This window comes from Silene latifolia, chromosome 1, assembly GCF_048544455.1.
Source record: "Silene latifolia isolate original U9 population chromosome 1, ASM4854445v1, whole genome shotgun sequence".
Lineage (NCBI taxonomy): Eukaryota > Viridiplantae > Streptophyta > Magnoliopsida > Caryophyllales > Caryophyllaceae > Silene > Silene latifolia.
Genome location: NC_133526.1, coordinates 2,859,917 through 2,886,031, shown reverse-complemented (window position 1 = coordinate 2,886,031; position 26,115 = coordinate 2,859,917). Strand labels below are relative to the sequence as shown.

At 43.6% G+C, this 26,115-nt stretch overlaps 2 protein-coding genes across 3 annotated transcripts; both read right to left on the bottom strand.

Moving 5' to 3' along the window:
• Nucleotides 1-400: 400 nt before the first annotated feature.
• LOC141592881 (putative methyltransferase PMT14) lies at nucleotides 401-6,172 on the bottom strand. Its single transcript, XM_074413760.1, has 7 exons — nucleotides 5,974-6,172; nucleotides 3,974-4,683; nucleotides 3,581-3,791; nucleotides 3,189-3,471; nucleotides 1,551-1,937; nucleotides 1,154-1,231; nucleotides 401-948 (listed from the first exon to the last, which is right to left on the bottom strand). The coding sequence occupies exons 2-7, from the start codon at nucleotides 4,625-4,627 to the stop codon at nucleotides 711-713; spliced, it is 1,851 nt and encodes a 616-aa protein (XP_074269861.1). The 5' UTR covers nucleotides 4,628-4,683; nucleotides 5,974-6,172; the 3' UTR covers nucleotides 401-710.
• Nucleotides 6,173-18,501: 12,329 nt separating this feature from the next.
• Nucleotides 18,502-25,375, bottom strand: LOC141592895 (uncharacterized). 2 transcript variants are annotated; one of them, XM_074413792.1, is made up of 5 exons: nucleotides 25,105-25,268; nucleotides 23,743-23,843; nucleotides 23,574-23,706; nucleotides 22,678-22,940; nucleotides 18,502-19,987 (listed from the first exon to the last, which is right to left on the bottom strand). In XM_074413792.1, the coding sequence occupies exons 2-5, from the start codon at nucleotides 23,830-23,832 to the stop codon at nucleotides 18,659-18,661; spliced, it is 1,815 nt and encodes a 604-aa protein (XP_074269893.1). In that variant the 5' UTR covers nucleotides 23,833-23,843; nucleotides 25,105-25,268; the 3' UTR covers nucleotides 18,502-18,658. The 2 variants fall into 2 exon arrangements, with proteins under 2 accessions (XP_074269893.1, XP_074269886.1); XM_074413785.1 differs by having other exon boundaries at nucleotides 23,574-23,843; nucleotides 25,105-25,375.
• Between the last annotated feature and the right edge of the window lie 740 nt (nucleotides 25,376-26,115).

Genomic DNA, 26,115 nt, shown 5'->3' with positions numbered 1-26,115 from the left:
TTGAGTTTTTTTTACTAATCTCAAGTTGCTTTTTTCATGCAACATTTATGTCTAGGGCTCTAGGTTAAAGAAAGGAAAAAAAAAAAACGTATAGGACAAAACACGATAAAATCAGGATCTGCCTTATGTAACACGTTGGGATTATTTTGCAACTATGTTTCATGTAAGCAATAACGGTAAATGGACCTAAGCATTGAGAAACATTCAAGTACATAAAAGAGCTAGTGTTGGAGGTAAGTCGTATAGCTTCTCATTTGTTATGGCTCGGACCTTTTATGGCAAATAAGGGCAAGCATGCCCATTTTTCAATCACATGATATCGAGTCAAGTTAGTTCAACTCTTTACCAGTTAATCTAAATGTTCACGAGAATTGGGTGGAGATATATAGCACACGAAAAATCATCTTCAAGTGGAAACCTTAACCCGATTTTGGGTAAAGAGCCCTTTTTTTATCTAGCATTTCTCTCTACAAGTTTGCCATTCCCACAAATTACAACTTCTCTCAACTATAATACACTTTTTTCAATCCTATCAGATAATCTATAGCATACTCGGTTATAAATAAATGCAACGAAATAAAATTAAAGCAAAAAAAACTCGGCTTTCTTCCTATTGCAAGTGATCAAAGAAATAATTATGTCGCGGGAGACCGGGAGTTGTTTCTTGAATTTTAAGGATATTAGGCCCCGGGATGTTGATTTTACGAGTATTATCGACTGCTGGATGAACTATTGCTTGGACTGGCGACCCAGTACTGCTTAACGGCCATGAGTATCTTCTCAGGCACAAATGGACCGTCCTCATGGTCCATTAACTTGACATCCCATCTCATGCCTCGAGCGATTTGCTTGACCTTGTTTAGAGGGTCAACGGCGTCTCTTATGATGACGACACCTTCAGGACGCAGGATACGGTCCATTTCTAGAAGTATATCTTCGTACTCGCACCTACACACATTTCACATTTTACATTTAAAGGCTATGCTACTACTACGCTTCAGACTCGGACACTGGTCATACTTGTAGATGCTTCAGATTCGGACATTTAAAGGCTTTAACTATCTGAGTTGAGTAACACGGTTTAACTTTAAAGCGGGTTGAGATTCTTCAAATAAAAAGTAGTAAGAAATACAAAAAATAGGAGACGACTTACTTGTCTTGGTACAAGCTGAACAACCCATTAGCATGGATTAAGTCGTAAGTCCTAGGGTAAGTCGAAAATCCTTCACACCTGATAGAATACCCAATAACACGTATCAGAAACAACATATATGTGGTGATGATCTCTGAACAATAACAATAACACGGCCTTAGAGTAGAGAGAAGGCGAATAGAAAAGTTTGAATGAAATCAAATGGAACACGCGAAACTGACTCAAACGTGATCATCAACAGACGTGAAACACTGAAACAATATTTGTGTAAATCCAACGCGAGTTCCACCTCCCCACTCTCCCGAGGAGACAAATAAGCGAATAAAAGGCAACAAGATGCTAATAAACACAACAAACAATCTAACATAGGCAGATACCCGAGAGTTGAGAAACATACCAATCATGATAAATACCGATTAGACCTCTTTCATACACCACTCCTAAAGTGTTCTCAGCAATGGTAGGCACCGCATTCATCACCCATACTTTTGGCGAATCAAGTGCTGCAGCAAAGCCACCCAGACCGGCGTTCATATCCATGATATTGCGATATCTTGAAGAGCCAATCAATTTATTGAGGTTTTTGTAAGCATTAACATGCTTCTTCCACTTCTTATTATCCTCCTGGTATGAGTCTTCTGTCACCCCAGAAACCAGCCCCTTGGCAATTCTGGGAGGAGTTGCGAAAAGCCGCTTAGGAAACTTCTCCAGCTTTCCACCAGCCACCTCATTTGAGCTTGAAACCTCAGGGAATGGTGTTACACAGCCTTCCATTTTCTTGTACCTGCATTTTGCATATCGTAAGACCAATCGTATTTATACTATGCTAGTAGCAGTGTCAGAACCAAATATATCGTATTTATACTACGCTATAAGTTTTTTCAGATTAGAAAAGGATAGCAATGTAAAGGCATCAACAACAACTAGGGCTGAGCAAAAAATCCAATTATCCAAACTGATCCGATATCCGATCCGAAAGTTAAGTTTGGTTTGGATATCTGATCCGAAATCTTTGGTTTTGGTTTGGATAAGGATATTAAAATTAAAACATTTGGATATCCGATCCGATCCGATCCGAAACTATAGTTTTCTAGTATAATTTCGAGAAAATAAAATCTTATTTAATACTTCCTCTGTCCCGGTCATTTGTTGTCCTTTTCCATTTTTGGGTGTCTCAATCATTTGTTGTCCTTTCTATTTTAAGAATGAACTTGATGAGTAACTTGATCATTCTCATTCAATTTGTTCCACTTATCATTTAGTTATTGGTCTTTTCCTCTTTCCTTGGTCTTTGTGCCAAAACGAAAGGACAACAATTGACCGGGACGGAGGGAGTAGAACTTAATTAATATTCAAAATATTAGAGAAATATCTAGGTGGTACTTAAATTTTACGTCGAGAACATTGGAATAAGAATACTAAAAAAAATCATCATGTAAGACTATGAAATAATCGTATTTCAAACTTAATTTTAAAGTAAATTCAAAAGTATGGATATCCGCATCCGATCCGATTATTTTGGATACCCGAACATTGGATATCCGACACATTTGGTTTGGATATTGGATATCTAACTTTAGGATTTTTAATATGGATATTTGATCCGAACTAGCACTTTGGATCAAATACCCGATCCATACTCTGCCCTAACAACAACAACAACAACAACAACATAAGAGCCTTAATCCCAAAATGATTTGGGGTCGTCTAACATGAATCAGCCTTTAGAATTGTCCATGGGTAAACGCACACCTCAAAATGCGAAAAAAATAGAAAAGGGAAAAATGAAAAACAAAAAGGAGAGCAAAACATAATACAAAGTCAAGGTAAATTTATAGGTTTTAAAATCGAAGTCCGGATTTTTTTTATAAAACTTAAAATTTAAATCGAGAATAAAGATTAAAACGATTTTGAAAACCGAAGTAGAATTTAAGGCATCATTTTTGTCTAAAAACCTAGAGTCTAAAGATCCCATTACACTAGCCCCAACAAAACCAACTTCACTAATTTTCATATTAGAGACAATGTGACTAACCAGACATCATCAGGATCCTGTGATTCACAGACATTTAGCGGCTTTTCCTTGCATAATTCGGCATTCTTCTTTTTCTGAAATATAGCGATATCTCCTTTCTCGTATTTCTTCTCCCAGCAAAGTTGTTCAGCCAACTCTTCTATCTTCCTTTGTTCTGCTCTACAATCATCCTTTGTTCGCTTCCATACTTTATAGTATGTCTTCCAATTGATTGGCGGACCAGACAGAACCCAGTATCCACCAGGTCTTAGAACACGATCTACTTCCATCAGATACTTTCCACCTGCACTCAAAAGCAAAAACTAGAAAGATAAAGAAATGAACTAGACACATAATGTAAGTTATACGACTTCCAACAAAAGCAAAACGTTTAAGTCAGAACCATCGCTCACCATTTGATGCCCACGGTATTAGGCATCTTGAGCATTGAGCCATGTCAAAGGCTCTCGACGGGTACGCAAGATGCATACTTCCAAGTACCCCAATGACAGCAGGCACTCCTCTCTCAAGTGCAAATTGCACTTGTGCTTCATGATTGTCCCTCGGTGCGAATGACATAACCAACACATTTCTTTTCAACATGTACGCACCCCAGCTGGCAACCTGTTAAATGACATTTTAAACTTTCCAACCTAAGTACACTCGAGAAAAAAGAATAAAACAATGCACGTGCAGATTCACGTTTTAAACTACGACAAAAATTGGTTTCACAAAGTTGGAAATTCGGACTCACATGTGCGAAAAGGGGAAATAGAAAAAAGGACAGACAAAGTGGGAAAACGTACCCCACAACCAGTATCCAGAGCTGTTCTAATAGTCCCATCTGCAATTGGAATCACACTGGCAAGCTCGTCGATATATGCATCAGCACCTTGAGGAAACATCGTTCCACCACCTGGAAATTTGAATACATTGCCTTGATATTCTACCCAATGCTGGCCAGCTTTCTCAACAGTTAGGTGTTTGTAGGGAACATTAGCATAGTACGCATAATCGCGACTTTTTGGCCAAGTAAATGGAGTTGTATACCCTTCGGGTGCTGGAATCAGACAGTGCAATTTTTCTTCAGGTGGAGGGCAGTGTCTCTCTCTATAGACCATGTCTTCTCTCGGGAATTTCATAGCTCGGTCCTGTTCTTGGCACGGTGTATAATCTTTGAATTTGACATCACACGGCTCATACTTCTTAATTATCACCTCAGAAGATTCAAAACTGCCAACAAATTTGTGATGAGGCTCAAAATCTAGATCGGAGTGATCGGACTTCTCACTTGTGTCAGTGCATAGTGGCAAACTGGATGATACCTTCATGGCTATGCTATCTCCCTTTCCGAAACCACTTCTCTGCCAAGCTCCAAGCAAGTAACAGAAACAGCAAAGCCCAAGCACAATGAATATCGACATCGAGCCTCGCGCTCTCCCACCATGTTTAGGGCTCATGATGGCGAGCTAAATTGTTGTCTTCTACACCCAAATACACCCACTTGGTTGTTTATCTGATTTTTCATGAACAAACATCATTAGAATACTGTATCATTTTCAAATGTAATCCAACCTCGGAGAGTCGGAGTTCAATGCTTTTTCACAATGAAGAATGAACATAATGCTTGCGACCAGCTATTATGAATTCCCTAAATAAGTTACTCCGTATATTGTTCTAACAATGATGTGCATGTACCAAGAAGTGACCATACAAAGTATGAAAAATAAATCCCATGATAACAGGTTCACCCGAACGCAGCCAGAATTAATGGCTACAGATAATGTAAACACCTCCCTACAAGACAACACAACACATTCATCTGCGCATCACAATATATGAAAGAATGTACATATATTAAAGGCTAGTCACTTCAAAAAAATAAGCGAAACTCAGGAAAAGACGAGCACAACCACGTAATGACTGACCATGACCATTATCTCATACTGGCCTACGAGTAAGCTATCTTACAGCCCTTCAATACATTTACGAGATTTGCATCTGAACTAAAATGGAAATTATATCAAAGCAAAAAAAAAGTGACAACCACAGGCAACTCAAAATTTGATACCAGAACTTCAACATTAGGACGATCCTTGATTGGATGAAGAAAACTGAAGGCCGAGATAGGGAATTTTCATTGTTTAGCTCGTAACTTGAGTTGGGGGCGAATGGAGGGATCTATTTTCCGTCACCAAAGCCAAATTAAAACTCAATTTGCATACAAACAAACAAAGGGTAAAACATCACCTCCAAACCCTTAAACCCTCCCTTGTCCTACCATAAAGTTTATCACTCAAAGTTCTTGCAAACATGCTACTGTTTGACAAACAGACTGTTAAAACATACTCTTTCTTTCCGTCTCAGTCATTTGTTTACGTTTTATATTCGTCGTGAGTGATATTTTAATCGAAGGTAAACAAATGATTGGGACGGAACGAGTATGATCTTAGCAATGAGCATAAAGATCAAACTTTCCACAGCAAAACCAAAACTTTCACCCATGAAACCTAACAATAACAAATCTTAAACCCTAATATTGGCTCCGTCCCAATTATTTGTTCACCTTTTATATTCTTTGTGACGGGTATTTTAATCAAACTTAAACAAATGATCGGGACATAATCATTAAGGGTACAATACAATACAATTAATCCAAAAAAAACACAGATCACAAAAATTACAGTAATTACAACATGGGTTATCAATATATCAATGTAAAAAGATGAGAAATTCACAAATTATAATAAAAAAATTACTGGGAATCAAAATTAAACACAAAAGATTAAAACTTTAGTGTGATTACCTGATAAAGATTGGATCTTTGAATGGTAATAAATGCAGATCTAAAAGGGAAAGTGTGTTAAGAAGTTTAAGTGATGAAAGTGAGTGAGGGAAGTGGAAGTGTGAAGTGTGAAAAAGTTGAAGAAAGATGATGGAATCTTATAAGCTTGTGTTATTAATATTAGTGCTAATTTAACAGTTCAGAGCTGTCTACCTCATTCTTAAATTAGAATGAGCCCATGGACAAAGATCCTCTCCATTACATTTTGGTCCATTTTCCCTCACAAGGATTATTCTATTATATATTCCACTCCACCCATTTACCTTTTCTTTCTCAAATAAATCTACAACCATCCGATCGAGCTAAGAATTAATCCGGACCATTGAGAAGTAATGGACCTCCATTTCTATTTGATAAATGGAGAGGATCCTTACTCCCCATACTATGTGTTTGTTAGGTAAAAATAGGGGTTTTATACTCAAATTCATTAGATATGGATTTCTCATATCCAAGGGAGGAGGTGGGTATGAGATTATACCCATGCGTATCAAATAATAAAAACCAAAAACCATGAAAAAAAATTATATGGAATATTTTAAATGAAATTTATTTTACATTTATTTGATCAAATCTTTATTTTCATGATTTTCAATATTAAAAATAATTATTTTTAATGTTGTATTTTAGATTTTTTAAACTTTGATGAAGTTTAACCTCATTCCACTCAAAAATCAAGTTCCAAACTCATACAACCCGAGTATGATTCCCGATTTCAAACTCATACTCACACGCGAATCAAACGCCTCCTAAAAGGTTTGTTCGGTTGCCCCCCTAACCCCTATATATAAGTGTTCCGGGTATAATTCCAGAGCAGATATTTGATACCACTCGTAGCTAGTAGAATGATGTCCTGGCTTGAATCCTCCTTGCGGTCTCCTGAAACGATGAACAAACTGAGGGCTCGGCTTTGGCCGAGCGTACTCACTCCGACGCTCAAGTCAGTAAACTTAGAGAGAAGTTGTTGTAACTTGGCTAAGAGTGTATTGTAGAGAGATAAGGAAGATATTACCAGATGAATAGTGGTTATTAGGTCCATTTATGGATCTCCTCCTCAATGAAGGTTGAGGAGTATTTATAGGCATTCACCTTTTGTCACGTAGTGGCCAAGTGGCCAAGTGGCTATCAGGTGGAAAGACCGTTGTACCCTCGGCCGATGGACCTGTGGCAGGCTCGCCGAGGGTCTTGGATATGAGTACGCGGATATGTGCCCGCTAGTGGTTGTCGGCCGAGACCCAGTGACAGTAGATGGGCTCCGTTGGCTAGGTATCGAGTCGTTGACTTTCTTTGTGGATACCCTTGACCTTGCTCAATATGTTGACTTGGTGCTGGTGTGCGAATATGCCCCATCAATTTGCCCCAGCGTAGTCTATGCCGTGGTATGGGCTCCGATGTGTGTTGAGCGTATATTCTGCGTAAGTAATTTTGCAAAATTTCTGGTATCGGCTTCTTCTGATGCATCGGCGTGGTTCTTATTAGGCCGTACCATATCCCCCCTCCACATGGATGCGTAAAGGGTATACGATGTGGGAAAGAATGTGACGCTGGCCGAGACCAGGGCTGAGAGTGCCGGTTATTTTTGATTGCCCCTCCGTGCTTCCTGGCTTGGTCGATCATGTGGCCGGCGTTAGCAGGTACCTAGGAATTTGCCGAGGGAGATGAATAGGCGAAGAGATGTGAATGGGCGTGTTGAATACGCTTGGTAACTGTAGCATTGATTGACATTTAACTGTTGCAACGATTGACATTCCGTGGTTGCATGTCTGACACGTGTCTGTTTGCTGATTGGTTGACGCTTCATGGGCTGTGCCCTGATTGGCCCTTCTTCATGGGCTTTTCCCTATAAATAGGGCAGTTCTTCTGTGATTTTGGCCATTACTTTCATTTCCTCAAATTTTCTAAAATTTTCTCCCAAAATCTTCATCTCTCTAAACTCTCAAGGGTTTCCATTTCTCCTAATCTTCAGAGTTTTTGATCCGGCGAGTGTATTTCTTCAAGGTAATCAAACAAATTTTCTCTTATTTTGTTAGTAATTGTTGCGAACATGTCTTCTGTTGATGCCGGGACTAGTACTTCTGCGCCGGGGGGTTCCCCGTCGCGTTTTGACGAGGAGGGGATACTAGAGGCTATTCCGTTAAGGTTTGAGGGTCCTAGGTCTCCTCCTCCCGTAGTTGATCTGCCTCTCTCGGAGGAGTTGGAGGATGAGGATGATGCTGATGTTGTTAATGATGATGATGAGGGGGCTCCCGTTGACGGTGGGAGGACGACTATCCCGGATCATGGTGAGGCCTGCACGACTGGCCTCGACCGTGCATTTACAAACAAATTCGCAAGCAGCTCCGGAGAGACTCTTTTCGGAGCTCATTTCTTCCTCGGTGAGGGGTATAAAATTGTTATCCCTGGGGAGGGTCAGACGGTCTGCTGTCCTCCCCCGGGTCACATCGGCGTGCATATCAGGCACCTGGAGTATGGGCTCCGGTTTCCTTTGAATGAACATGTCATGGCCATCATCAAAGCTATGAACGTTGCCGTGGCCCAACTGCATCCGTTGGCCATGAGGACGATAGTCAGCTTTGTGTGGATCTGTCTCTTTAGGGGGGAGATCCCAACGGTTAACTTATTCCGCTGCCTACATAGTCTTCGGCCGTCAAAATCCGGCAAAGTGGGGTGGTATAGCGTACAGACGGAGCAGCTATGTCTCGTGAACAAACTTACTTCCGCAAAGATCGGCAAGGGCGATGGGTGTACGTCCAAGTGCCGGAAGACTACCCATTGCCTCGGTCTTTCCAGAGCCCCGTTCACTTACGGTGTGAGACCCGGGAAGAGTATGAGAAACACGTCTCCCGGGGTAGCAAGGTTAAGATGGACGCTTCGTTTGTCCCTCTTACTGCGGATGAAAAGCGGGCGATGCAGCTGTTTGATGCTGAGAAGGGATGGCTCCCCCCGACTCAGATTATTCTTCAAGATGAGCTGTTTTGCCGCGTCGGCCTCATACCGGCCCTCAACTGGGGTGAGTGGGGTCGGTGTGAGGCCCACCTTTGCTCGTTATGTTCCTTTTTTTAGAGCCTTGTTTTACTTCCTTTATGTAACTCTTGTTTGATTTCTTGCAGATCGGTTTGGGCGGGATCTGTCTGAGAAGGACTTGAAGAGGCTAGGGCTTGACAAGGACGGGAAGGTTATCAATCGGCGCCCTACGGCTGATTCGAAGGATCGCAGGCTAGCCCCCAACGAAATCATGGAAAAGCAGACGAGGGGGTTGGATCGGGAGACGGCCCAGGCACGGGTTCTCGGAGGCGTGCCGAAGAGATCAAAGAAGGCGGCGTCCAAATCGGCGGCGGTATCAATGCCGACTCCCTCTTCGACCCCAGTGGTCCAAAAGGATTATGTGGAGGTCATCAATATTACTGAGGGGGAGGTGACCGTTGCTAAGGTCCCTTCTCCGAAGAAGAGGAAAGAGCCACCGCCTGCTTCCACTGTTGCCGGGGAGAAACCTGCCTCCACCAGCCCTCCAACTAAGAGGGTCCAAACTGGTACGGATCTAACTTGTGGTTCGGATTTAGCTGGTTCGTTGGACATTCCTGATGACAGACTTTCCGATGTATCAATGCATGGTGACATGGATGCTCTGTGTAAATTTTTTGTAGATCCATCATCTCGGCGGGCGTTCGATCGAACAGCAATCGTGGGGAAGCGACTGAGACGGTTATTGAGAAGGCGGGTGATAGAAATATCACCGTTGACTCCTCAGCTCAGAAAATTCCTCCCACCGAGCTCGTGGCGGAGGGTGAGAGAATATACAAGAAGTTGGGGAAGTGGATCCGTCTAGCCGGCTCCCTCGTCATGGAGCAGGAAGAGGCCGCGGCCCAATCTGGGCCACTGACTGCAAAGCTCAAGCTTGATCTCTCTGCTGCGAGAGGGGAAGCCAGGAAGGCTAAGCTGGATCTTCGTGCTGCCGAGAAACGTGCGGAGGAGGCTGAGAAGCTGCTGAAGGCCGAGAGGGCCAAAGTTGAGGACGCCGATGGCGCCACAGCCAAGATGATGGAGGAGCGGGACAGGTATAAGGGTGCCTACGACGCTGTGGTTGCCAAGAGGGACGAGTGGGAGGATTTGTTCCAGAAGCAGGCGGAGGTGCTCAGGGACACACAGGCTATCCTCTCTCAAAAATAGAAGGATATTGAAATGCTTCAAGATGATCTCCTCCCTAAAATGTGTGTCCACACCCGGACCAGGCCGAGGAGGCGGCAAGGAGGCAATCGTAACGCTCGTCACCGACGCTCCTTCCCGTGGGAAAAATATGACCAGCTCCCGGATGAGATGGCCGATCTTCGCGGAAGCCGTGGCTGTCGGAGAAGGCGGAGGCGGCGAAGGCGGCTCAGATAGCGTTGGCCAAGGCGGCCTATGATGCAAAAGAGGCCGAAAAGGAGGCTGAGAGGCTGAAGGCGGCTGGGAATGACGAGCCTTCTCTAAAGCCGGCCACCAAAGATGATGCTGCTGCTACCGATGGAGGGCAGCAACAGGCATAGGGAGACGGGCGGTCGTCACCAGACTCACCCAAGATCTCGGATAGCCTCACTGTTCGGGGCCAACTATTGAGCCTTTCCTCCCTCGCCATCTTTTGGCGCTTCAATTGATATGTTTGTAATCTTTTGCTTTTCTTTTCCTCGTTTGTAAAAACTTTCTTGGTAGGTTGTGTTTAGGCTTGCCCTATGGGGACTACCGTCGTCTCGTATTCTTCTTTTAACTCTTTTAACAAAGTTTATCCTTTTGGCCTTTGGCTTGGCCGAGGCATTGATCAACCACCTTTGTTTGTCCTTTTGCGTTATTAATTGAGTGCCTTCGTTTTTACCTTTGGTATGGCCGAGGCAGTTTGAATGCATATCTCAACTGCGTAACGTCTTTGATGTACTGACCGATGCGTCCCCGTCGCTCTTGGCCAATTGCCGAGGTGACTGGGGTTATGGCTCGATAGCGATTCTTCTAGCGTATCGGTCATTGTGTCCCCGTCGCTCTCGGCCAATTGCCAAGGTAACGGGGTTATGGCTCGATAGCGATTCTTCTAGCGTATCGGTCATTGTGTCCCCGTCGCTCTCGGCCAATTGCCAAGGTAACGGGGTTATGGCTCGATAGCAATTCTTCTAGCGTATCGGTCATTGTGTCCCCGTCGCTCTCGGCCAATTGCCAAGGTAACGGGGTTATGGCTCGATAGCGATTCTTCTAGCGTATCGGTCATTGTGTCCCCGTCGCTCTCGGCCAATGCAAGGTAACGGGGTTATGGCTCGATAGCAATTCTTCTAGCGTATCGGTCATTGTGTCCCCGTCGCTCTCGGCCAATTGCCAAGGTAACGGGGTTATGGCTCGATAGCGATTCTTCTCTTTGGGTGGCAACTATGGAGGGGACACGCACTTGGACGGAAAACTTGGTTGTTTCTTCATTTAAGATCACGCGTTGGGGTGTCCACATTGGGTTTGGACACCTCCGCCGCTATACAAAGTACTTTCTTAAGTTGTCGGTGTTCCAATGGCTCATCAAAGGCACACCCTCCATGTCTGTCAGGTATGTACCGGCCTCTTTTCTTCAACCACCTTGTAGGACCCTCCCGTTTGGCCGTTAGTTTACCATGAATACTTCCTTTGTTGGTGGCGGCCGACTTTCTTAGGACTAGATCTCCTACTTTTAAGTCCCTCTTGTGGACTCTCCGGTTGTAGGCTCTTCTCATCCGGTTTTGGTATCTTTGCCAAATTGAGGCGTCTTCGTATCTCGGCTTTCTTCGACTAGATCCGGGGAGGCTTTAAGGCCTTCCTCATTTTCGATAGGGTTAAAGGTATCCGTTCGAATGTTGGCACCGTCGCTTCAATTGGTAGGATCGCCGGATCCGTAGACTAAATGGAAAGGAGTGTACCCGTTGCTTCTTTCTCGGTGGTCCGTAGGGACCACGGGACGCCGGTAGCTCATCGGCCCATCTTCCTTTAAGGTCTTCCACCGTCTTCTTCAAACCGTTGAGGATTGTCTTATTGGTCGCCTCCTTTGTCCGTTGCTCGTGGGTGGCAGACGGAGGAATACGCATACTTGATGCCAAGCTCTTCTAACCAGTTCATTATCAGGTCACTCCAAAATTCTCGGCCGTGGTCAAATAGCATGACTTGGGGCAATCCAAAACGGGTTATAACATTCTCCCGGATTACCTTTTCGACGCCGTGTGGTCTTTGCCGTGCATCGCTACAGCTTCAACCCATTTGGTGAAGTAATCAACGGCGACAATCAAGAACTTCCTTCCTCCGGAGGCCGTTGGAAACGGCCCTAGCATATCCATCCCCCACTGTGCGAAAGGAAGGGGACTAAGCACCGGTTTGCCAGAGGTCTCGGGAAGGAGCATGTATTACACGGGCATGCATCCGGGCGGTTCGTGCACCTCTTGGTCTTCGCCCCGGAATCTTGGAGCATGGTGGGCGAAGTAGCCGGCTCGGAGAGCTTTGTGGGCTAGTGTTCTTGCCCCCATGTGGTGTCCGCATATGCCCTCGTGAATCTCTGTCAGTATTAGCTCTGCGTCGGTCGGACCAACACATTTCAAGAGTGGTCTTATTACGGACCTTCTGTACAGTTCCCCTTCGAATACCAAGTACCTGGCGGCGATCCTTTTGAGCTTAGCCGAGAGATTGCGGTTATCCGGCAACTCACTTGTGAGTTTGTATTTCATTATCGGAGTCATCCACGTCGTCTCGGATTCCACGTCCCCACCATGCCGATGGTCCGGTGATGCTCTTCGCATTCCCGATGTCTACCAAAGACGGTTGGTACCGACGTTCTGACGGTTGAGCTGGCAAGTTTTGAGAGAGCGTCGGCTCGGTTGTTTTCGGACCAGGGGATACATTGGATTTGGAAAGATTTCAATTTTGCTATGTCAGCTTTTACCCTTTCCAGGTATCTTACCATCCCGTCATCCCGAGCCTCAAACTCTCCTCTGATTTGGTTAGTAACCAAAAGTGAGTCTGTTTTCAACACAATGTGTTCTGCTCCGGCGGCTCTGGCCATTTCGACCCCGGTTATCACCGCTTCGTATTCGGACTCGTTGTTCGAGGCCAAGAAGGTAAACTTCAAGGCGTACTCAAACTCGTCTCCGTTTGGGCTGATGATAAGGATGCCGGCTCCCGAGCTGTTCGTCGTGGAGCAGCCGTCGGTGTAAACCTCCCATACGCCTGGGTTTGGCTCTTCTTGATATGTGCATTCGGCCAGGAAATCTGCAAGTGCTTGTCCCTTTATCGAGGGCCTTGGTCTGTACTGAATGCCGAAGCCAGAGAGTTCTACCGCCCATTTGATAAGCCTACCGGATTGTTCGAATTTCTCCAAAGCTTTTTCCAAAGGCTGGTCGGTTAGGACCGTCACGGGATGAGCGTCGAAGTAGGGTTTTAACTTCCTCGCGGCAATGACGACGGCGAAAGTCGCTTTCTCAATTAGCGGGTAATTTTTCTCTCGCGGTCAGTCAGTTGAGTGTATGGTCGACAAAGTAGATTGGGTGTTCTTTTGTTTGTCTTCTTCCTCGATGATCACGGCGCCGACCGTGGCCGAGGTAATCGTTATGTACTGTGTATAGCGTCTCCCCTAGTATCGGCCCGGACAGAGTCGGGAGGGTCTGAAGATGAGCTTTTAGTTGCTTGAAAGCCGCGCTCTGTTCCCCCTCCCCCCCCACCTGAAGTCTTTATTCCCTTTCAACACTTTGAAGAATGGGGTGCTTTGTCTTTGGCCGACCGAGAGATGAAACGGGCGAGAGCCGCCATTCTCCGGTCAAGCATCATAACCTCTTTCCGATTCCTGGTTCCGCAGATTTAGGATTGCTTGGACTTTATCTCGGATTGGCATCAATGCCTCCGCACCGACGAGTACACCGAGGAACTTACCTGCCCGGACACCAAAGTTGCACTTCATTGGGTTGAGCTTCATCTTGTATTTCCTTAGTGAACAAAACGTTTCCCGTAAATCGGCCAGGTGCTCGCTGTCAGACTTGCTTTTCACAATAGCGTCGTCGACGTAAGCCTCAATGTTTCGCCCTTTTTGACTTTGGAACACCTTGTCCACCATCGGTGTACGTTGACCGGGCGTTTTTCAAACCAAACGGCATCATTTTGTACATGTATGTGCCGTTCGCGGTGATGAATGCGCATTTAGGCATGTCCTCCTCATCCATGAATACCTGGTGATATCCCGAGAAGGCGTCTAGCAGGCTCAAGATGGTGTAGCTCGCCGTGGCGTCGATTAAGCTATCTATCCGAGGCAAAGGGTAACAATCCTTGGGGCATGCTTTATTAAGGTTGGTAAAATCTACGCACATTCTCCATGCCCCCGATGATTTCTTCACCATCACGACGTTGGCTAACCACTCAGGATAAGTACAAGGCATAATAAAGCCATTCGCTAGTAATTTATCTACCTCGGCTTTGATGGCGTCATCTTTCTCTACCGAGGAGTTTCTCATCCTTTGCTTGACAGGGCGAGCGGTGGGGAGTACGTTTAGCTTGTGAATGATTACCTCCCGGCTCACGCCCGGCATTTCGGCCGCCGAGTAGGCGAAGACGTCTTTGTTTTCCCTCGCAGATCTAGGAGAGCGGCTCGAACTTTGGTTCCGTGTCGACACCGATAGTCACAAAGTGCGGCTCGGGTCAATCTCTACCTCCTCGGTCTCCGCTCCCTCTACCATGCCGACGGTGGTATCCGTGTGTTCGCCATCCTGTCGTAAGGATGGGCTCTTCCCTTTCTCGATTTCTTCGCCGCTTTGAAGGATTGCGGGTTGCACCCCTCGGCGGATACTTGGATATTCACCACCTCATCGCTCTCGTTCTTCGAGACGAGTTTATGCGCTTCCCCCGGTCGAGACATACATCAATGTCGAGCCCGGATGGACATCACCGCGTCGGCCCTCACTCAGGGTGTCTCGCCTATGAGGACGTTGTAGGCGGATGAACCATCGATGACCACGAATTCCGACATAACGTTCTTGGCCGCACTCGCTCTCCGAACATTATCGGCACTGATTGACCCTGTGGGTACCATGCCGGCCCCGTGAGAAGCCGTACAACGGGCCGGGTGTGCGGGGGTCAAGTCTTCAACCTTCGACCGAGGCTAAGAAAGCACTCTCCATACATAATATTTGTGTAAGCGCCTGTGTCAATTAGGCACCTCTTCACCAAGTGGTTGGCTATGTCCAGTGGATCGTAAGTGGGTCATTTGTGAGGAGCGACGACTCCTTCGTAGTCCTTCTTCCCGATGGTCATATCGGGGATGTTGGAAGCGGGGGTTGCTAAGTTGGGCACAAAGTTGATGGCTTGATATAGCTCATTCAGGTGCCGTTTGTACCCACGAGTGGACTCGCTGTTCTCGTTGCCCCCGATGACGACATTAATTACTCCTTTCCGTTCTAAGACGGGTTTCTTATTCGATCCGTCGGCATCTGTTCTTCGGCCTCCGGCAATATATTTGCCTAGGCTCCCTTCCGGATCGTTCCTCAATGGCATTTTTGGATGTCGGCAATCGTTTGTTAAGTGGCCGGTGTAGCCGTGGTACTCGCAGTATTGGCTTGTGTCACCGTCGCCCCTCGGCTTAGGGGCCTTTCCACTTCCTCGACCTTCGCTTTTGCTCGGGCGAAGACTTCGGCGGATACAACCAGGGGGTGTGATCATTGTATCGCTTTCGGTAGTATGGTGCCGAACTTCCCCCGGCGCCCGTCGAGTTCTGTTTCCTGGTGGACCGTGACCTATTGCGCCGCGGCGCCTTTCATCCGGGCTTTCCTCCCGACGGCTCTTCTTTCCGAGGGCTCGGTCTCGCCTGGGGCCTACCCAAGTCCGGTGGTAGTCTTCTACTTTGATGGCCTCGATCGGTCATCTTCCGGCGGCATCCAGGCCCAAACCCCGTGCTTGATGAGCTCGTCTTTTAAGTTTCCTTTGGGAGGCCCTTCATCGTCGCGAAAGTCGCCGGCCGGGGTTGATCTCCCGAATCGCTTTGAACCTTGCCGTCGAACCTCTTCACGTAACTCGTAGAGACTCGCCCTCCTCTTGTTTGATAGTTAGAGGTCCGACGTCTCCACGGCCGTTCTTTTGTTGCAAGAGTATTGGGCTACGAAGGCGTCCCTTAGGTCGGCGAAGCAAAGATATCGAGCCGTCGGGAAGACCCTTGTACCACCCCGAGCCATCCCGTGCGAGTTGTCGGGAAGACTCGGCACTGACTTCATCGGCTGCTCCCATACCGACATGTAAGACTCGAATGCCTCGGCGTGGTCGGTTGGGTCGCTATCTCCTTTGTATGTGAACGCGCAACTTCACCCTAGTTGGTACGGCGGTGTCAAGGACATAATCACCGAGGGGTCGCTTGACCACGTGTCGGATGATACGCGGCGACCGACTCCTCGCATTCCTAGTCCGGCTTCTCTCCTCGTAGCGGGAAGGACTCCTTCTCCCATTGCAGGCCTCTTCTCCGACTCTCCCGAGTCGGGCCGCCGGTTCCCCGGGGTGTGCCTCGTCGGTGTTGCGGCGGCGATGTCCTCTCCCGAGTGCGAGAGGGACTTATGTTTACCACGACCACTTTGGGCTCCTCCGGCGTCTTGATAGGGTCTGCTTCTTCCAGTGCTCCGTTCAAGTTTCTGGGAGTCACGTTCTGGGCCCTGGTCTCCTGGACGGCTTCCGCCGCTCGTGTCGGCGTGCTGTGTGAGTGGTGTACTCCCACCAGGTCCAGGAGTGTCTTGATTTTGCCACGTCAACCACCTGTCCCATGATGGTGACCTGGTTGACGGGCGGCGGTGTGTCCGGTATTATCGGCATTCCGAATTCCGGTTGGACTACTTCGCCGGTGGAGGGTTGCACTACTCCAGAATGGTGGAATGTATCATCTTGGTGTAGCTCGATTTCGTCGGTTACGACTACTTGTTGTTTCGACATCCTAGCTTTTTGGGTGGGTTTTTTGTGTTTTTGTTTTTGTTGTTTGGGAATGAATATGACTAGCTTCTAGTGTCCTTCCCACAGACGGCGCCAATTGTTCCGGGTATAATTCCAGAGCAGATATTTGATACCACTCGTAGCTAGTAGAATGATGTCCTGGCTTGAATCCTCCTTGCGGTCTCCTGAAACGATGAACAAACTGAGGGCTCGGCTTTGGCCGAGCGTACTCACTCCGACGCTCAAGTCAGTAAACTTAGAGAGAAGTTGTTGTAACTTGGCTAAGAGTGTATTGTAGAGAGATAAGGAAGATATTACCAGATGAATAGTGGTTATTAGGTCCATTTATGGATCTCCTCCTCAATGAAGGTTGAGGAGTATTTATAGGCATTCACCTTTTGTCACGTAGTGGCCAAGTGGCCAAGTGGCTATCAGGTGGAAAGACCGTTGTACCCTCGGCCGATGGACTGTGGCGGGCCGAGGGTCTTGGATATGAGTACGCGGATATGTGCCCGGCTTCGGTTGTCGCCGAGACCAAGTGAGTGAGCCGATGGGCTCGTCGGCCAGACTGTCTCGAGTCGTTGACTTTCTTTGTGGATACCTTGACCTTGCTCAATATGTTGAGCAGTCGTGGTGCGAGAATATCGCCCCATCAATAAGGAAAAGTGAGAGCATATTGATCTGTATTCATTTTAAGACGGAAATTACCAATCGACTTTTTTTGGCAGTGTAAATAAAATATTCCATCAAATTATAGTTGGATTGTTTTATAAGGTAGACGGTTAATTATTGGTTAAATATACTCATTAGTGTCATTACTATTACTATTATTGTGGTGCAAGTTGTTTAATATAATTTCCCATTCCTTTCTGATTTTTGACATTATAATGAATGTCAGTTCATAGATCTTCTTCTTCATGGTTTAAGATTGAATCAATAATCAAGCTTTTACCATATGAGCAAAATTAAATATGTTAGGTCAAACTCATTTTTCTCTTGACTGAAGGCTTTTGATGGAACTTTTATCGTGCAATGGTTATATTTCCTCCGTCTTTGTAACCCGTCACAACTCACAAAAAAGATCTCTGTGGAGACTTTTTTTTATTTATATCAGTTTATCGTTGTTAATAAAAAAAAAAATTGACAGTCATGTGAGCTGTTAACACCATGTTCTCCACTTCACACTCCACTGCAGTACACACACTTGACATTAAACACCTCACATTTCAGTGCTTCACCGTGTGGGTAAGGGCAAATGGGTCTTCCTTTTTTGGGAATAAATCAATTTCAGATCTTGAAAAGTCATTTAATGCTTTTCTGTCGGCAATATCTCCAATAATAAAATTTTCCGAGTATTTAGCTTCAAGGGTGTGTGTCCATGCTTCCCTGGCATTAAAAATAGGTCACGATACGACATCAAGATCCAGTTACGAGTATACTTGAATGTTACCATCTCCGCAACTGCATTTTGAGGTGTATCGGCCATATCAAAACTGAAACTGAGATCTTGGACTGTTTGATACAACATCGGGATTGAGTTACATTAAAAATGGAAACAGGAAGAGAGCACACATCTGAGTGAAAAATCTCGAATTAGCTCACAGTAAAAGTCTTGAATAGTTCAGTAACAAGAATTGGTATTAATATGAAAGGCAGGCATGAAGTAAATGACTATTTCTATGAGTGCTAATCCTATCTCATATGCCTTCATAGATACAGCTGCCATGTGAGCTCATTCTTGAGCATTCGAATCAGCGTCATTTACAGTCTGGTCGGAACATGATATGACAGTATCAACTGCACTAATTTCATCCACTTTTGTTTCTTCCCTCAACAGACTAGCATTGGCGGCGACTACATGGTCTACTCGGCCAACACCAGGTGACAATGGCTTTGCATCAGTTGGGCCATCTCCTGAATCACCAGGCTCGGTCGTAGAATCTGATCTTACAGCATCACTTATTCCCGTGTTGCTTTCTTCCCTCAAAGGACTGGCATTTGTGGCCACGACATGCTCTGCTGGATCAACACCAGGTAAAACTGCCTTTGCAGCAGTTGGGCCATCTCCTAAACCACCTGGCTCGATCCTAGAATCCAATCTTACCGCATCACTTATTCCTGTGTTACTTTCTTCCCTCAAAGAACTGGCATTTGCGGCCACAAGATGCTCTAATGGATCAACACCAAGGTACAATGCCTTTGCATCAGTTGGGCCGTCTCCTAACTCACCAGGCTCAGTCCTGGAATCTGATCTTAGTAAAACAACCTGCTGGTAGGCTTGAGTATTGATCAACGGGGTAATGCTGTCAACGTCATGATCATCGTTTCCTACTTTCTCATGGTTCATAAATTTCATTGTCGAAGCTTCCATAGGGGTCATATTGGTAGGACCATTATTACTATTTGCATCTGTTAATGACACTACAGTATCTCCTGAACCAGTGTTCATGTCACCTTCTTGCTGCACCGTACCATCACCTTCTCCCTCAGATGGTTCTCCAATATGTGCAACTACATTTGTAGCCCCGTTAACCTGAGCCGAACTTTCCAGACAGTGTCCAATTTGTCCATCACCTGCCACTTGAACATTCTGATCTCCAGTTGGAAAGCCTGTAGTGTTGTTAACAGAGATTGCCATGTTCTCAGCTTGAGCTTGAATTTGATTATCTGAGGAACCCGGTTGTGTTTTCTTGAGACGTTTATTTCTGTATCTATTCTTCTTTGACTTTTTGGGTTTTGGAGTTTCCTCTTGGGGAAAAGAAGTTTCAGGCACCTTCCTTTTCAATGGCACAACTGTATAATTATTTTTGCCGCCAAACTCACCTTCGACACTCCTACTCGAATGAATTGCAAGTAGCGCGGTTCTTGCAGCTTTGATCTCGGCTTCTTTTTTGCTTGTTGCTGCAGTCCCAATGTACTGAATTCCGCCTATATCAACAGTGCATGAAAAGAGGTTTGATCTACCAGTTGCACCCTCCTTTTTGCATGTATATGTTGGGATGGCATAGTTCATCTTCTGAGCATACTCTTGGAGTACATTCTTACATAAACCAGTTTCATGCTGACACAAAGAACCAACTCGTAAGACAGATAATTGACTTATGAACAATACTTTAAAGCAAGAAAAATCAGCAAGAGGCATAATGCATCAGAGACATTAGCATTTGCTTCCCAAAAAGGAGACCAAGAAGGTAAAAACAACACAACAACTAGTACTACAACATCAAAGCCTTAATCCTAAAATGATTTGGGGTCGGCAAAAACAATGAGAAGTTGAATTGAGTTTTAGTAATTTACTGATGCTATAGTTAGACCTCGTCCATTTTCTTTAGAGCCAAAGATTCATTGCTTTACGACTTTGGGATATGGACTTAAGTCCCTTAACAAATAACTCTTAAAACCATCTGTTCTGTATCCATAAACTGGATGATGATTGTGTGTAACCTCTCTATTCAATGCAAGGGACAGACTGCATACCACTGATGATTAGCGTAAGATCAATCAATTACCAGAACATCTTTGATGTCAAATATTTATGGTTGCACTAGGAGTAACAACTTCTTTATTTACATATTTTGAGGACAGAAGAACGGCTGCAACAGCGCAAGTTCATTAGAGGAATAGCATTGGAAAAAAAAAAAACTCAAACAGTCGCTAGCATACAAAGCAACATATTATCACATCTGTCCCTTTTATATCGGCCTTCTTACTCCTTTTTTGACTCAGATGGCAATTTTGACTATTTATCTCTCCATATTTATACAAAGGTACCACGGCAAGTTTGCTATGTTTAATACTCCCTCCATTCCACTTTTATTGTCCTTTTTCTTCCCAAATTTCATTCCAAATTAATTGTCCTATTTCTAAATTTAATATGGTAAATGAGTGAATTACCAATATTGTCCCTAATCTTTTCACTACAACTCCCCTTGTCAACATGACATTGTCCCCCATTCTTTATGATTAAAGGGATAGAGTTGTACATTTACCCATATTTCTTAAATCCTCCCAAAATGGAAAGTAGGACAATAAAAGTGGAATGGAGGGAATATATCGAAAGAATTGTTCTCATATAGTAATCTTTTAGAAAAAGTTGTACTAATATATTTTGAGAAAATAGAAGTCAAAGACGACTAATAAAGTCAAAGTTGCACGTATTAAGAATATTCAATTTGGGTATTTAATTATGCTTCTAAGGTTTTGTAGTAGCTGCTCATTAAACGTGCCTGATTTTAATTATCTAACAACATTGGTGGGTGACAAGGGAGGATAGATATGAATACAGGAAGAAATCTAGATGATCAGAACATCAATTGACTAATAGATTAAACACATGTTCTCAACAACTCTACTAAATACTGTGTTTTAAAATAAAATGTTTTTTGAGATTTTCGGAGTTCTTGATCAATTGTTGTAAACTGTGCTCCAGATCTGACGAGTTAAAATCATCTCAACTGAGTAAAAAGAAATTATTTTCAGCACTCTGTTTCTTAAAATTTACCCCTTCGCTTTCCGCTTACTTTCTCGTAACTTACTGATTACTCCTTTTTTCACCTTTTGGCCGACAAATACTTACAAAGGTGCATGTTAAGCAACCTTGAATTCTTTTGAGATTACAAGTATAATGTAAATGTTTTACTTCCTCCTTTCCAATGGGTTCTATACATATTCCTTTTTGGGCTTTTCCATTCAATTGTATACATTTCCTTAATAGGTATGTTTTTTGTGACAAAGTTACTAGCTTACCCTTGCTCATAATACCCCTTCCCCAGTCCCCACCCACTCATCCATCAACAGAACAACTACACCATTCCAATGTCGCCCCCTACCATAAAGCTCTCCACCACCACCACTACTACCACTAACTTAGCCTTGGTCAGTGGTCACTGGTCAGCCACCACCACCACCACCACCACTAACTTTGCCTTGGTCAGCCACCACAACCGCCGCCACAACCACTTCTAGCTAACCCACAAGAATAACCCCAATTTTTGTCACTTTCACCACTGTCGTCACATCAAACACCAACACCGCCGCGCACACATTTCTTAACCTACACGTAGATCTGCCGCCGTTTAATCAACCATCCACCACCAGACCGTATTCGCCGCCGTCTCATCACCTAAAACCTCGCCCCTCATCGACATCCATTTTTGCGACACTTCCACCACTATCAAATCTACTCTGTCGCCGTCACATCGACAATCAAAACCGCCGACAACACACATCTGCACCTAAATGAACATATATCGCCGTTGAATCAGAACCGCTGAGAATGTGGTGGTCCGATTGGCAGATGCGTGAGGAGGGTGGTGGTCTGTTAGCTTCGCCGGCTACGGACGTCTATGATGGTACATACTGATGAAGGTGGGGTAGTTGTCAATGAATGATGGTAGTGGTGGTGCTAGTGGTGGTGGTTGGTGGGATTGTCGAAGGAGGTTGATAATAATTTTTTGTCACATGTGTGGCAGAGTGAGTGTAAAGGATTGAAGGGTGAGGGCAAATTGGGATAAAGTGGTGAATTTGAATAAAATAATAATTTTCCTTAAATCTTGTGCAAAACTCAAATGTATAGTATTGAGTGGAAAGGAGGAAGTAGAACACTAGCAAACAAAGAATGCAGATAACTAAAAGATTAAACCGCTAAAGTGTAAGAAGTCTGTAAACCATGGTATATTAACGTTATGGCTAATTGGCTAGTTACTGGAACATAAGATTAGGATGCTAGATAAAATCATATTACTCACTTACCACAGGTACAGAAATTGATTCTTTCTTATCACCGGAGGCAGATAAATCCATCAATGCAACTTCAGCTGCTGATTGTTCCGCTGCCTTGCGATTGTAGAACCCAAGGAGCGAATCATATCTAGAACCACCAACTATTACAGTTGACCTGAAAGAAGGCGCATGTGAAGGTCCTTCTTTAATGGTCTCATAGGTAGGCGTAGGAAGCTCAACTTTTTGGGCATATTCTTGTAATCGACTCTTGAACACATAACAATTTGATACTCCTACGCAAACCACAAAAATGAGATTTGGGGTCATTACCACCACAACTTTCTCTTATACGTATTTTTCCAAGATAACAAGCAATCTAATATTACGGATTTCGTTGTTGCAAGCTGAATATCGATTAACATACAGGATTAGTAACGGTTATGCTTCTTTTACAGAGTTTAAATGCTCAATGGTACAATGCAAAGGGTCTACCATGTGTAAATGTGTTATTCGGCTTTATTATCTAGTGAAAAAAAGAAACAATTGAGGGTGTATATGGACTGAAATAAAATCTGTTAAGAGAGTGTTTGGCAACAAGAATTTAATTTGAAATGCCTCATTTTAAATTTAGTAAAGTGAAATAAAGATTTTGAAATGAGGGGGGTTAGAGGGTGGATTTCAAATGGGTTTATTTTAGCCTTACTTGGATTTTGTAGGGATTTGGAAATCCAAATCTAATAGGTTTGCCAAACATGCAAATTGGTCCAAATCTAAATTTGAGAATACAATATTTGTTCCCAAACACACCATAAAAGGAAAGCCACCTCCGGCGACAACTAGAGAGTATAATATCCATGTAAATAAAATACACACTTTATAAACATGTGGGTTTCAACTTCAATCAAAAAGTGGCATCGAAAATTCACCTTTCGGGGAGGCTGGGGCTGGGATTTGTGGATGGTAAGCAGAATCCGGAAGTTTGACAGTCCCTTTAAATCGATTGTTACTGGGACTACCCCGCCTTTTAGTCTCAGGGTGTGCTCCTATAAGGCCACGATAGGATTCATACCTCGGAGCTGTTGTAGGGTGCACAAAAGCTGATGTTTCAGCTAATTGATTGCAACGGTCAATAGATACTGCATGATTGCTGCAGCCACTAGACATATTTGTTTGAGTAGCTTCCATCTCCTCCCTCTCTGTTCAATTAGTAAACAACTAAACAATCATTTCATTTGAACAATTTCTCCGACAATAGCACATTGGACAAAGTACTAGATACAGAACATCATATAAATCATCCATGAACTAGGACGCCTTTGAAAAAAAAAAAAAAATAAGTATTCTTCCAATGCAATTCTCGACACAATTTCAATTCTGGTTATTCAGGAACCGACTATCTATATTAACGCATAACAAAGGTAAGGCTCTTCCCTTGGGGCATTGGGGTAATGTCGGTGTTGTTGAAGTAGAAAAGTCTCTGATGAGAGATAGAAGCAAGGCCAAACACATTGTTCAAGCAACCCCTAATCCCCTATACGACTGCACAAATTCTTGTTCTCCAATGTCCCTAAATGGCGATCTTCCTTTCATTTACTGTGGTGATATTGGTTGTTGCTAAAGTAGGCAAGTCTTTGACGATAGATGGGTGCAAGGTCAAGAATTTGTTTACGCGACACCCCTAATCACCATTCTCCTATAGATCCACACAATCTCTCATTGTCCCGTGTCCCTAAACGACAACCCTCCTTTCATTTATTGCTTGTCCTAACACAATTTTACTCTATAGACGAGGCTACTGTCATTCAGAAACTACTAAGGACCCTCATGCCATATATGGTATTGGTACCTTGTGCGAACTCGTACCATTAACAATTCAAACTACAGATACTGAGATACCTAACGGCTACCACTGATCATGAAAGAGTTTGTTCTTACAATTGTACTCTATAGACGAGACTACTGTCATTCAGAAACTACTAGGACCCTCATGCCATACACGGTATTGGTACCTTGTGCTAACTCGTACTGTAAACAATTTAAACTAAAGATACTGAGATACCTACCCTAGCTCATTAAAGAATTTGTTCTTACGTGAATTTTACAGCCTAAACACGGATATATCGCTGATAATGTACAAAAGACCAATTATCGCCAGAAGAAACTAAAGAAACATGAAATTTCCGTTCTTTCTTCTTTAAACAATCAATTAAATTACACAAGAATTTGCCTAAAACAAATAATAAAATTATAAAAAAAAATAACTAAGCTGAACAACGAAATCATAAAGACAACAATTCTAGATAATTAATCATACATTCATACGGCTCAATTCATTATTCATGACAGATGATAACATCGCTCAATTAAACAGATAATAATTACAAAAAATTGCTGCTTTTATTGACAATTAGAGAAGAACAAAGATCGATAAAGATGAGAAAAATCAATTTTGCTAACCTGATTGATGTGCGGGAGAGAAATTGGGGGTTTTGATGAAGAACCCTAAAATTAATTGAACTAACCAAAACCCTAATTTTGCAGTAGTACGCTACTTCAGTAGTTCAGTGTTTAGAGAGAGACAAATGACACTAGGACAAGGAATATTCCCCACCCAAAGTGGAAACCGGTACGGAAATGATAACGTGTAAGACGTTGTTTGGTAAACGGTATATTGACCAATTTTTAGCATATTCATGGGTTTTAGCATATTTGACCAATCAATATGCTAATTTTAGTGTTTGGTAAACAGCATATTGAAACAACATATTTAGGGTCAATATGTTGCTTACCCGAGCATATTGGTTAGCATATTGTAAAATATGAAATTTTTCTCCATTTTACAAAGAAAACTAACAATCTACTAATCGCAATCTGTCAATTACCAAACACTCAAATTAATTCTGCTAATTATAATATGTTAGTCAAACCTTCTGATAAAATCTGTCATTTATAATCTGCTTTTACAATCTGTTTATGCTGAAATTAATCCGCTGTTTACCAAACATGCCTTAAATATACTTTAGGGTAAAAGTAGTCTTTAATAATTGGGTTTTTCTAAGATGTGTTTTGACATTTTTTTATTTTTTTTTTGATAAAAAACCCACAAGGGTTAATTACAAATTACCCAAATATCTTTATAAATTAAGAATAACTCGCTGCGTCCACATCTTCGCTTCATGGTCGGAGCTTCAACAATTGCAATTATAGCTATACCGGTTACCCTCAAACATGTTGCTGGATTTATCGGTTGGGGAGCGCTTGCCATGCAGCTTTCTTCCTCTATTCTTCTGATTTCATCCATTAGGTGCTTCATCAGAATTTATTCCGATGATAATTGAGATATCAGATGTTGTACATAACGCGTTGTAATTGCATTATTTGCGCAATTTCTTTGGATATCAATATTATTTGAATTTGATTGAGTTGAGGTAAGTTATTCACCTTCTGTCAAAAAAAAATAAAAAAAAT